Below are 12,273 nucleotides of genomic sequence, written 5' to 3' on the forward strand. Positions count from 1 at the left end.
ACGGAGGGCTGGGTTGGACTTGGGGATGCGAAAGGTCTTTTCCCAACCTTCATGGTTATGGGATCCTTCAATTCTGTGTTCTCTTACCAACCCATCTGTTGACCAGCTGACTCACGGCGTCATGAACAAGGAGCTGAAGTACTGCAAGAACCCAGAGGACCTGGAATGCAACGAGAATGTGAAACACAAAACGAAGGAATACATCAAGAAATACATGCAGAAATTCGGGGCCATTTACAAACCCAAAGAGGACACGGACTTGGAGTGACCGCCTCGACCCCCAACCCCCAGCTCTCCCAATGCCCTCAGATGGATGTGCTGCAATCTTGGGGGGGGTCCCCATTCAGCCCCTTCAGTGCAGCACCCACCCGGCGGTGCTCCCCGCCACCGAGCTGTGTATCATATTTTAACCTCCATGTGAATATATTGAAGAATTCCTTCTGTTGGTTCGTTGCTTCTCGTTCCTTTTGGTTTTCCTTCCTTGCTTTTAGCCCTACACGTGCTGTTACCACGGGAACACTTTGTAAGGAGAGTTTCAAGGTTGGGGGGGGTGGGTGGGTTTGGGGGGGGAGGGGGGTCGTTTTTTCTTTCCTTATGATTTGTGTTGTTTTTTTTGGGTTGGTTCTGCTGAAGTTTCCCATTCTGTTATCATGTAAATATTCCGGATTCGAAGCCGCCTCCGTCCTGTTGGATTTGGGGCAGCTTCAGTGCTATGTTGATAAAAAAAAAGATTGATTTTACTGCTTCGGAAAAAAAAAGAAAAAAAAAAAAAAAAGAAAAAAAAATCATTTTACTTTATCCGATTTTTACTGAACTTTTTATGTAAAAAATAAAAAAAAATAAAAGAAAAAATAATAAAAAATAATAATTAAAAAAAAAAGAAAGAAATGAAATAAGATATCGGTGCTGTTATCCGAGCTGGGAGGTGCGGGCGGGTTGAGGATGGCGGTGGGGGGTGGAGCTTTGAATGGCAACAGCTGTGGGTTCAGTATGGAGATGGGTGGGCTGGACTATACGGTGCTGATGGGACAAGTCAAGGTATTCCATGATCCCAACTAAGACAGGGGAGGTTTAGGTTGGATCTTAGGAGGAAGTTTTTCACTCAGAGGGTGGTGACGCACTGGAACAGGTTGCCCAAGGAGGCTGTGGATGCCCCATCCCTGCAGGCATTCAAGGCCAGGCTGGATGTGGCTCTGAGCAGCCTGGTCTGCTGGTTGGTGACCCTGCACATAACAGGGGGGTTAAACCAGATGATCCTTGTGGTCCTTTTCAGCCCAGGCCATTCAATGAGTCTGTGATCCTCAGCAGCCCTCTTGTCATATAGGGTTGGGATCCCCATCCCCCCCTCCGTAACGCATTGACTTTGCCCTCAGGATGAAGGGAATGGGGTTTTGCTGGCAGTGTGGGGGGCACCTGGGGGCTAAAAGTGCTGAGCTCGGGGCTGTCCCCAAAGGAAAGCCCACAAAGGGGATGGGAAACGCGGGATGGGAGGGAGCGGGTGTGACAAACGAGAGACACAAAGGCAGGTTGGCTGTTTAATGCAACCACCGCATGCAACAAGCACACAACACCCCATCCCCAACGCTGGGACCCCATAATACAAAAAAAAAAGGGCATTTCCCCAATTCCCATCCCAACAGCCCCCCCAAAAGTACAAAAAACGACTTAAAAACCCAACAGAGTATAGGGCAGGATAAAGCTGCTGGTGGCCAAGGGCTCACCCATCCAACGGGACCACACATCCCCACGTCCCATCCACCTCCTCTTCACCCTATGGGGGGGTCACACCACTGAGCTGGCATCCCCCGGCCCCGCCAGGCATTCAACCACGTCCTGCCGTCCCATAGCAGCCAAAGCCCTACACAGGGCTTCCACTGTGGCCCCTTCTGTGGCTGCCCACGTGCTGAGCAGGGTGCGGGTGGGCGCCTGGCCGCGGGCGAAGGTGCCGATGGCCTCATCCCCGTAACCCAGGCGGGCGGCCAACCCACGCCAGTCCCCGCTGGGACCACCACTCTCCAGCAGCTGCTCCACCTCCTCCCGTCGCTGTTGTGGTACTGAGCTGTAGGGTCGGGAGTCCAGACGGGATGCTGTGGGTTTGGGGTCAGTGTTGGTGCATCAAAATTTGTCTTGGTGACCCCACCGGTGTTGCCGCTTCTGTAGCATCTCCTGTTCCCTGCATGGGTGCTCCCAACCCTATCTGGGTGCTCTCCAAACTATGGGTGCTCTCCGATCCCATCCAGACCATTCATAAGGATTAGGTGCTCCTCAACCTCACTGAGATGATCCCCAAGCTATGGGTGCTCCCCAGCCCTATCCAGATTATCCCTAACGTATTTGTGTCCCCCAGACCTATGGACGTGATCCCCATATATGGGTGCTCCCCCACCTCACCTACATCATCCCCAAGTATTACGTTCTCCCCAACCCCATCCAGACGATCCCCAAGGGACGTGTGCTCCCCAACCCCAACAGATGATCCCTGTTGTGTGGGTGCTCCTCAAACCCATCACCATTATCCCCAAAGATTTGGGTGCTCCCCAACCCCATTAGATCACCCCCAAGCACTGACTGGCCCTCAACCTCACCCCTAAGGCAGGGGTGTTCCCCAGCCCTAAGAGGATGATCCCCAAGACATGGGTGCTCCACAGTCCCAACAGATGATCCCCAAGACATGGGTGCTCCCCAGCCCTATTTGGACTATCCCCAAGGACGAGGTGCTTCCCAGCCCTACCTGCGTGATCTCCATATGACGGATGCTTCCCAACCCAATTTAGACCACACCAACCCCTCCACAAGACCTCCACCTCCCTTAGATCCATCCAAACGCGAGCTGCTCCTTCACCCCCATCCCACCACAGCCAAAGAGCTGTCGGGACAGCCCACCGCCCCCACTATGGATACCCCCGATGGCGCTCACCCTTGCCGATCTGGTGTGGCTCCTGCAGGCTGTGTGTGTCCAGGAAGACCCCGCTGTCGCTGTGCAGCTTCTCGCCCTCGGCCGCCGTCCCCAGCTCTGCTGCTCGTGCCTTGGCCAGCTGCTGCTTCTGCCTGCACGTGTGCCAGCTGCGCCGCGTCACCCGCCATCCCCTCTTCCCCCATTACCCTCCCTTCCTCCCTCCCCAGAAAGCCCAAACCTACCACTTGAAGGCCACGTAGGCGAGCAGACCCACCACCACGGCAGCCAGGAGGGAGCAGTACACGGGGATGATGTTCTGCCCCACGTCCTCAGGGAGGGGAGGGACGAAGGTGGAGGCGGAGGTGGCTGAGGCGGTGGGGTCTGCGCTGCCCTCCTTGGGGGGGTTTCCTTCGGCCCGTTTTGGGATCTGTGGTTCTTCCTCTGTGGGGATGAGGGATTAGAAACCCTTTGTGCCCCCGCTGATGCTGCTGCCTCAGTTTCCCCTTGGAATGGGGTGGGGGTACCCAAAATGGCACCCACAGGTGGGACCAGAGTGGGTTTTGGGATGGGATGAAATCAGATCCAGTGCTATGGGGTGAAAGGGAGAAGTGCCCCCTCCCATCAAACCTCCCCCATCCCTCCCCAACCACATCAAAGCCCCAACGCCGGCACTGCCGGGAGCATCTGCTGCATGCAGGGCGTGATGACAGCCGTGGGGCAGCAGCTGGCGGTGATGGGGAGGGGGGAATGTGGGTGGTGGGGGGCTTCAAGGGGGGCTCAGAGCTCCGAAAGAGTGGGAATGTACAGCAACGGGCTGCCCAGGGCTGGGGGGTCACTATCCCTAGAGGTGTTCCAGCGCCATGGAGATGTGGCAATGAGGGGATGTGGTCAGTGGGCACGGCGGGGTGGGTTGGGGTGGGACTCTGGGATCTGAAGGTATCTTTTCCAACCCTATTGATCTGGGGGGGCTCAGGACCCTACGCAGAGTATGGGATGTGGGGATGAAGGGGAGCTGTGGGTGGCACATTGCACCTCCACTTTCTCTGCTGTGCACCCTGAGAGCGAGGCACACGCCTCAGAGCTCCACATAGGGAAACTGAGGCACGGCCCCACAGTGTCCCATAGGGGCTCACCCATGCAAAGCGTGTCGGAGAGGCGGCTGCACGCACGGCGCATCACTTGGCCAGGCCCACAGCTGGGCTTGCAGGGCAGGCAGGGTGGCTGGGCACTGAGCTCCTCCGAGAAGGAGCCCTGGGGACAAGGCTGGCACTCGGTGTCCGGCTCTATTGTGCTGCTCAACGTGGCCGAGGTGTGATCTGTGGGCGTACAGAGAGGGGTGAGCAAAGCGGGTGGCAATAGGGGACGGCGTGGGGCCGTGGGGTGGCACTCACTCTGGGCGCAGGGCTCACAGCGGGTGTTGGTGAGGCTGCAGGGCACGACTGGCCTGAAGCCTGGAGGGCAGGAGCAGCACTCGCCGGATTGAGTGGAGGCAGCGCTGGGACACGGCAGGCTGCGGGTCGATACCTACCCAGAGACATGGGGGGAGTCATGGGGGGTGTCCTGCAAATGGCCACGGCTTCCCCAAAATGACAGTGCCATGTGCACTCAACAGCCCATTGCATCCCCTTAACTCTGCCCATCGCATCCCCTTAACACTGCCCATCGCATCCCCTTAACTCTGCCCATCGCATCCCCTTAACTCTGCCCATTGCATCCCCTTAACTCTGCCCATTGCATCCCCTTAACTCTGCCCATTGCATCCCCTTAACTCTGCCCATTGCATCCCCTTAACTCTGCCCATCCCGTCCCCTTAACTCTGCCCATTGCATCCCCTTAACTCTGCCCATCCCATCCCCTTAACTCTGCCCATCCCATCCCCTTAACTCTGCCCATTGCATCCCCTTAACTCTGCCCATCCCATCCCCTTAACTCTGCCCATCGCATCCCCTTAACTCTGCCCATCCCATCTCCTTGACTCTGCCCATCCCATCAACTCTAACTCATACCCTTAACTCTGCCCATTCCATCTCCTTAACTCTCCATCCCATCCCCCCTTAACTCTGCCCATTGCATCCCCTTTAAGTTTGCCCCATCCCACTCCCTTAACTCTGCCCATCCCCATCCCCTTAACTCTGCCCATCCCATCCCCCTAACTCTACCCCATTCCATTAACTCTGCCCATCCCAGCCCCATTAACTCTGCCCCATTGCATCCCTTTAACTCTACCCTACCATCCCATCCCCTTAACTCTGCCCATCCCACCACCTTAACTGCATCCCCACTCAACACCCACAAACTCTCCCCCCATCTATCCCCCAACCAAAGACCTCCCCCCCCACCCCCCAATACTCACACACAGTTTGGGGCTGCCCTCCCCCAACAAACAAAGCCCCCATTTGGCCTCACCATGGTTTTGTGGGGCCATATCCTGAGTGGGGCTGAGCTGGGGGGAGGGTTGAAGGGGGGGGGGGGGGGTCCCAGTCCCATGTGGGTCCCACACGGTGCCCCTGACCCTCAGCTTGCAACCAGATGGGGTGGGGGGGGGGGGGGGGAGGTCCCATGCATGGAGGTGGGGGGGGGGGGGGAGGAGGGAACATGCAGGGAAATAATGGGGGGAAATGGGGTAAAACGGGGGTAAAATAAGGCAAAACAAAGTGAGAGAAATGAAAGATAAAATGATGTAAAATAAGAAAGTAAAACAAGAGGGGAAAAATAAGAGAGGAAAACAATGAGGGGCATGAAGAAAGGAGGAAAATCGAGTTGAATATGAAGGGAAATAGAGGAAAATTAAGGGAAATTAAAGGAAAACGAAGGGGAAAAAGAAAGGTAAAGTAAAATAAAGTAAAAAGCAGGAAAATGCTGTGAAATAAGGATAAAAATGAAGTAAATAATAAGAGAAAACGAAGTAAAATACCGGAAAGAAAGGGGAAGGGGAATAAGTGAAGTAAAATGAGGGAAAATAAGGGAAAGAAGGCGAGTCTTAAAGTAAAACGAGACGAAGTAAAAGGGCTCGAAGGAGGCACAGCGATGTGCAGGGCAGCACGGGGGCGAAAGAAAGTGAAACGCGACAAAGGAAGGCAAGGAAAAGGGATAAAAGAGGAGAGTAAAACAAACCGAAATAGGGAGGAGAGAAAGGAAGCAGAATAAAGCCACGAGAGGAGAGAAAAAAAGAGCGGACCTGAGGGCAGAGCGGCGCGGATAGCAGCAGGCAAAGCGCCCGCGATAGGCGCAGCGCCGCGCAGCCCCACTGCATGGCGGGGCCGGGGCCGAACCCCCCCTGGGCGCTGCTCAGCTCGGTCCTGCTCGGCTCGGTTCGGCTCCGCTCGGTTCCGTCCGGGCTCGGCTCCGCTCGGCCCGGCTCGGCTCGGCGCGGCCCCGCAGGGAGGGGTGCGGCGCCACGCTATTGGCTGAGGGATGGGGGCGGGGCTAAGGGAGGCCACGCCCCTCGCAGCTCGGCTCGGCCCGGAACGGTTCGGGTCGGGGTTCGGTACGGGGAGGGTGGGATGAGTTGGGTCGGATCTCAGCGGGCTCAGTTTGGTTCGGAGCTGTCTTGAACCCAGTTTAGCCTTGTTCGGTCCAGGTCCGACCCAGTTCAGATGGTTCTGTGTCCTGCCCAGCTCAGCCCAAGCCCAGCCTGGTTCAGCCCCATTCATCCCAGTTCAGCCCAGCTCATCCTGGTTCAGCCCCATTCATCCCGGTTCAGCCCAACTCAACCCCATTCAGCCCAGTTCAGCCCCATTCAGTTGGACTCATCCCAGCTCAGCCCAGTTCCCCCCCATTTCAACCCAGTTCAGCCCAGTTCGGTTGGTTTTGGGTTGGATCAGGTGGGACCACCTGGTCCGGATATATCCATCCCAATGCACACACACCTCAGCATCCCCTGTGCACCCAGATGTGCTCCCCATCCAGATGTGCCCCCAGATGTGCTCACTCCAACCCCACTGTGCTCCCTATTCCCCCCCATATACCCATCACCATCCCCACAACCCACCCTGCTCTGGGCCAGGTGACTTCAATGGGGCAGTTATAGGGTGATGAGTAGGGTGTTGTCCTCATGGCCTCCACCGTGCCCCCAGAAAGACCCAATGCTGCCCCAAAGACCCCAAAGTACCTGGAAAGGGGAGAAGCGACTTTTATTGATGCCCTCCTGAGGAAGAGGGTGCAGAATCTCAGCACAGATATAGGATCTCAGCACAAATATAGGATCTCAGCACAGATATAGGATGTCAGCGTGGGTGTAGGATCTTGGTGTAGGTGTGGAATCTCAGCATGGGTGTGGGACCTCAGGGTGAGTAATATAGGGTCTTGGGTGTGGGACCTTAGGATGCGTATAGGATCTCAGCGCTGATGCAGGACATTGTTATGGGTGTAGGATCTCAATGTGGTTGTAGGATCTCAACATGGGGGCTGTGGATGCCCCATCCATCCCTAGAGGTGGTCATGGCCAGCTTGGATGGGATCCTGGGCAGGTATTCAATGTGGAGGTTGGTGGCCCTGCCTACGGTGGGGGTTGGAGCTTCATGATCCTTTGGGTCCCTTCCAACCCAACCCATTCTATGATTCCATCATCTTGGTGTAGGTGTAGGACTTTAGGATGGGCATAAGAGCTCAGCGTGGATGCAGGACGCAATCGGGGTTGTAGGATCTCAGTGTGGTTTCAGTATCTTGATGTAGGTGTAGGGTCTCAGCTGGGGTGTAGGGTCTCATGGTGGCTTCACGACCTCGTGATGCTCGTGGGATGTCAGGATGGCTGCGGGATCTCATGATGGCCGTGAGGATCATAGTGGGCACAGGGCCTCGTTATGGGTATAGGACCTCATCATGGGCATGGGACCCCGTTATGGGCAGTGCTATGGGGCCCTACCATCCACGCACGGGATGCCACAGGGCCACCACCTGCCCCTCCTCATGCACATAGTACACAGGGTGCATGGCCGCTGTGGCACACGCCTGAAGGGGGAAAAGAAGGTGACACACAGGGTGACACTATGGGCAGGGGGACGGGGGGGCAGCACTCACATGGTATGGGATGAGGGCCAGCACGCTGCCCACGGGGAACCTCCCGAAATCCATCTGCCCACCAGTGTGCTCCAACAGCCCGTGCTCCTGGGTCAGCCCCACCAGCCTGCGGGGTCACACCGTCACATCCCTGCCCAACCACCCCCAACCCCATCCCTCACCCCATCCCTCACCCCATCCCTCACCCCATCACTCACCGCAGCTCCGGGTGCCCATCGATGGCAGCACAGCCCTGGGGACCCTGTCCTGTTCCTGCCCCGTGCAGGCTGAGTGCTGCCCAACCGCAGTCCACCAGCAGCTGCCCTCGGTGCGAGTAGTGCCCGATAACCCGCGTGAGGACACGGATGGCCACATCCTGGGGCTGGCAGGAGCCCAGCTGTGTTTGCTGCAGGTCTGCAGAGAGCCGCGGGGTTGGGGATGTGCTGGGATGCGGGCGGTGCAGTGGGGAGCTGTGGGCACTCACCATAGAAGATGTAGTTGCCCGGGTGCAGCTCGGTGAGTTGGGACATCTCAGGAACGGGGTGGCTGCAGGAGGGAGTGGAGCCGATGCTGGCATGGGGACAGGGCACCCCAGCCTGCCGCAGCCTTGGGGGGAAGAGGGGGAACGTCACCCATTGGGTGTCACTCCCCCCAAATGCGCCCCATGTATGTCACACATGGCACATTCAGAAGCTGGGGTTGGGGGGCTGAACGTGTCCCAGATGTTGAAGAATAGGGGCTCATAAGGGGACTCCTGCACAGCTGGCCTTGAACCCTTTGGATGTTTGGGGTATTTTGAGCTGATGAATGTCCGCTGTGCACCCGGAGATCCCACTGAGCTCAAGGGAAGGGAGAAACATCCGTCTGCAATTCACTCCGGGATGTGAAACTCCACTCGGCTCTTCCCCGAGGGACAAAAGGGAGGTGGGCAGGGGGGGACGGGACACATCAAAGGGGTTTGGGGCCATCCCCTTCGGCCCCCTGGGGCTCAGGGCTTTGTGGGGCCGCGCTTTATGGGGCCTGCAGGAAGAGGGCGATTTGCATTTACAACCGGCTGGGGGTTTTATGGGATGGACAGAGAGAAGGACTCAGCCCCTATAAAAATTCCCCTTAATTCTAGCCAGGTTTAGGGCCGGGTGGTGGGTACAATGGGGTCCCTATGGGGGCACGCACTCACGCAGCCACAAAGCTGAGGACAGCGTTGGTGGTGGTCCTGGCAATGCCTTGGATGGCGTCTGCCCCGCTGCAGCCATAGGTGTTCCCACAGTGCGCATAGACCCCAACCAATGTCACCTCCTCGGGTGCATCGTTGGCGATGGCCCGGGCCAGCTCCAGGGCAGCGGGGTCTGTCGGGCGCATTCCAGCTGCCAGCAAGGGAACAGGGTCATGGGGATGTAGGGATGGGAGTGGGATGCTGCTATGGGGGGCTGGGGGTGGGAGTGGTGGTGCTGTGATGGATGGGGAGGGTTGGGGATATCCTTCCCACGTGGAACATAAATGCGAACCCTATATGCTAATACTACCCCTTACCATAACCCTAACAGTAATCCTAATGCCCTACTCTCAGCCTATCCCTAATCCCTAACCCTAATCCTGATGGCCTACCCTAAGCCTATCCCTGAACCCTAAACCTGACAATAACCCTAGTCCTAATGGCTAACCCTAAACCTACAAGCTTTTGGGGACTCGTGGGACATCTCTATGCATGGAGCATCCTTGGGGTGGATGAAAAAAGACTTTTTGGGATTATTGGACCCATATTGGCTTGAGCTGCTGTGGGAACATCCCTCTCCCATTGACCATCCAAACCTTGGGGTGGTTACACCTTGGGTGTAAGAGAGAGTTTTGAGACTCATGGACCCATATTGGTAAGCTGGAGCCAGGAGTTTTGGGGGCACAAGGGACTTCCCTTCCTCATTGACCATCCTTGGGTTGGTTGGATGCAAATAGAGCTTTTGGGGCTGACGGACCCATAAGTAACTTGAGCTACAGGAAGCTTCATTCCATAAAGCAGCCCTGGAGTGGGCACAGAGGGGGCTTTTGGGATTCATGGGCACGTGGTGCTGCAAGAGCTGGGGGCTCTGAGGACACACAAAACATCCCTCCATGGAACATCCTTGGGCTGAGCGAAAAGGTTTCTTGGGGGATTAATAGACGCATGTTGGTTTGAGCTGCTTTTTGGGGGAATGTGAGCCACCTCCTCATGGAGCATTTTGCAGTGAACGGTGAGAAAAACATTTAGGAGACGTTGACCCACCCCATCATCCCCAACCCATGTGAATCAGGGCTTTGGGAACCCCCCCTCCCCATCGCCATCCCCACCTCTGCCATTGCCGCAGTCGAGCTTCATCCAGACGAGCCAACGCTTGCCATGGGTCAGCGGCCGCCGCCGTAGGCTGGTCAACGCCTCGGGGTGATCCAGCAGCACGTGGAAGGCATCGAGGCGCTGCGCCAGCCCCGCACACTCCTCCAGCCGTGAGGTGGGCAGCGGGTAGGCCAGCAGGATGTCATCAAAGCCACCATCGGCAAAGAAACGAGCTTCGGCCAACGTGGAGACGGCGATGCCGCGGCGCGTGCCGCCGGTGGCCAACAAACCGCCCTCCCTTTAGGCACCATCGTTGGGATGAGGGTGATATTGGTGGGAAGGATGGGGATAATGAGGATGTTGTTGGGGATGGGGGGTGTGGGTGGCACTCACAGTGTTTTGTGGGTCTTGACGTGGGGTCGTAGGCGGACTCCCAGGGTCTGGCAGCGCTCCCGCATGCGTTCAGCATTGCGACGCGCCACGGTGCGGTCGATGGTCAGCGCTGGGGTGGGCAGCGTGTCCAGGAGGGCACCCAACCACATGGTCACTCTTCTGGGGGCACTATTTTGGGGTGGGGGGGTTCCGAGGTGATTGGCCAATACTATCCACCTGAAAGCTGAAGGAGTTGGGGTGGGGTGGGAGAGCTGGGGGGGGTCCCGGTGGGATGGGAGCAGGGATGGACAAGGACAGCTGGAACACCTGCGTCACCTGGGTCAGGACAGCTGGATCTGGGATAGCAGACAGCAGGGACACTTGGGTCTAGGATACCTGGGGACAGCAACAGCAGGGAGATGAGGAACAGGGACACCTAGGGACAGCACAGCTGGAACAAGAACACCTGGGACTGGGACACTGGGAATGGGGATATGAGGGAACAGAGGCACCTGGGTCACCTGGGTCAGGGGTATCCAGAGACAGGAACAGTTGGGACAATGGAAACAGGGACACTTAGGGATAGGGAGACCTGGGGCTGGGATTTCTGATGCCAGGGCACATGGAACAGCTGGGTCATCTGGGATAGGGACAATTGGGTCTGTGACACCTGGGGACAGGGACACCTGGGACTGAGACACTCACAGACAAAGATAGCTGGGAAGCTGGGATAGTGGGAACAGAGACAGCTGGGGACAGGGAGGGTTGGGATGGGGACACCTAGAAGTCAGAGGGGCACCTGGGACAGGAATACCTAAGATAATGGGATCGGGGACACGGGAGACATCTGAGACAGGGACACCTGGGAGTTGGACACCTGGAACACGTGGCAGAGGGTCACCCAGAGCATGGACCTATGGGACTGGGACAGAGGGACAGCCGGGCGCAGAACTAGGGGTCAGGGACACAGGGACAGTGCCACCTGGCACTGAGATGGGGTCCTCCCTGTCCCTGCAGTGGCAGAGGTTGTTGGTCCTTGGGGAAGGCCCTGTGCCTCAGTTTCCCCAGGGGTTCCCACCGAGGCCATCCCAGCAGCACCCCAAACCCTCCCACCCGTCTGCCCGTACCTCACTGCCGTGGCTGCTCCCGGCTCAGCTCTGTCGGCCTCTGGCCGTGGTTGTGCTGGTGCAGCTCCACGTGATGCCGTGGGCACCCGCGGCCAGCCCTGCCTGGGGACAGAGGTCGCTGCCAGCCGTGGGGCCCCGGTGGTGGCAGGGGCAGGGGAGGACGCAGGCACTGACAGTGCTTGGGGACAGGCACGGGGATGGGATGCCAGCGAAGAGGTAGGGAAGGGATTTGGGGTCGCTGAGACCCTGAACACTTGTGACATGCGGGGACCTCGCTGATGAGAGCCCTGCGCTGGTCACAAGTGGGGACACAGTTGAGACCCGCACGCCTGTAATATGTGGCCGAGATCCATTACACTCCTAACACGTGGGAACAATGCTGCTGAGTCCCTTACACTCGTGACACACGTGGGGGCGATGCTGTGGAGGTCCTGCGATGCTGACATGGAGCTGCTGAGCTCGGCACAACGCACGGGGATCGAGATCCATCACACTCGTGACAAGTGTGAACACAGCAGACCATCACATTGGTGACCCAGAGGGACTCAGCTGAGACCCCCCCCCCTCAAACAATC

General features: G+C 57.6%; 3 protein-coding genes across 5 annotated transcripts in view; 1 reads left to right on the forward strand and 2 right to left on the reverse strand.

The window, feature by feature from the left end:
• SETD2 (SET domain containing 2, histone lysine methyltransferase) overlaps nucleotides 1-824 on the forward strand; it is a 32,878-nt gene extending 32,054 nt beyond the window's left edge. The window contains exon 20 of the mRNA XM_072328136.1: nucleotides 107-824. Coding sequence (XP_072184237.1) covers nucleotides 107-268 — 162 coding nt within the window. The 3' untranslated portion in view covers nucleotides 269-824. The remainder of the gene's footprint in view (nucleotides 1-106) is intronic.
• An 823-nt stretch (nucleotides 825-1,647) lies between these two features.
• On the reverse strand, nucleotides 1,648-6,549 carry LOC140247937 (tumor necrosis factor receptor superfamily member 16-like). The gene is given in 6 exon segments (XM_072328137.1): nucleotides 1,648-2,087; nucleotides 2,918-3,063; nucleotides 3,139-3,337; nucleotides 4,288-4,420; nucleotides 6,075-6,198; nucleotides 6,200-6,549. Coding segments are annotated over 6 exon segments (1,257 nt in total). The 3' UTR covers nucleotides 1,648-1,782.
• Nucleotides 6,550-7,011: 462 nt separating this feature from the next.
• Nucleotides 7,012-11,826, reverse strand: LOC140247984 (D-serine dehydratase). Of its 3 annotated transcripts, none has more exons than XM_072328242.1 (8): nucleotides 11,699-11,826; nucleotides 10,593-10,967; nucleotides 10,217-10,497; nucleotides 9,072-9,258; nucleotides 8,379-8,500; nucleotides 8,113-8,308; nucleotides 7,916-8,021; nucleotides 7,012-7,846 (listed from the first exon to the last, which is right to left on the reverse strand). In XM_072328242.1, the coding sequence occupies exons 2-8, from the start codon at nucleotides 10,739-10,741 to the stop codon at nucleotides 7,757-7,759; spliced, it is 1,131 nt and encodes a 376-aa protein (XP_072184343.1). In that variant the 5' UTR covers nucleotides 10,742-10,967; nucleotides 11,699-11,826; the 3' UTR covers nucleotides 7,012-7,756. The 3 variants fall into 3 exon arrangements, with proteins under 3 accessions (XP_072184343.1, XP_072184344.1, XP_072184345.1); XM_072328243.1 differs by having other exon boundaries at nucleotides 7,623-7,846; nucleotides 10,593-10,760; nucleotides 11,699-11,739; XM_072328244.1 differs by having other exon boundaries at nucleotides 7,623-7,846; nucleotides 10,593-10,701; nucleotides 11,699-11,710.
• Between the last annotated feature and the right edge of the window lie 447 nt (nucleotides 11,827-12,273).

Source organism: Excalfactoria chinensis, chromosome 2 (genome assembly GCF_039878825.1).
Source record: "Excalfactoria chinensis isolate bCotChi1 chromosome 2, bCotChi1.hap2, whole genome shotgun sequence".
NCBI classification, from domain to species: domain Eukaryota; kingdom Metazoa; phylum Chordata; class Aves; order Galliformes; family Phasianidae; genus Excalfactoria; species Excalfactoria chinensis.

What these genes read in the sequence shown, in the direction of transcription:
- LOC140247984 (XM_072328242.1), bottom strand. Translation starts at nt 10,741, where the DNA reads ATGTGGTTGGGTGCCCTCCTGGACACGCTGCCCACCCCAGCGCTGACC. An exon ending in CGACTGCGGCAATGGCAGAG is followed by an intron (nt 9,259 to 10,216) that starts GTGGGGATGGCG and finishes CCTTGCTGGCAG; the next exon opens with CTGGAATGCGCCCGACAGAC. An exon ending in GATGGGCACCCGGAGCTGCG is followed by an intron (nt 8,022 to 8,112) that starts GTGAGTGATGGG and finishes GTGACCCCGCAG; the next exon opens with GCTGGTGGGGCTGACCCAGG.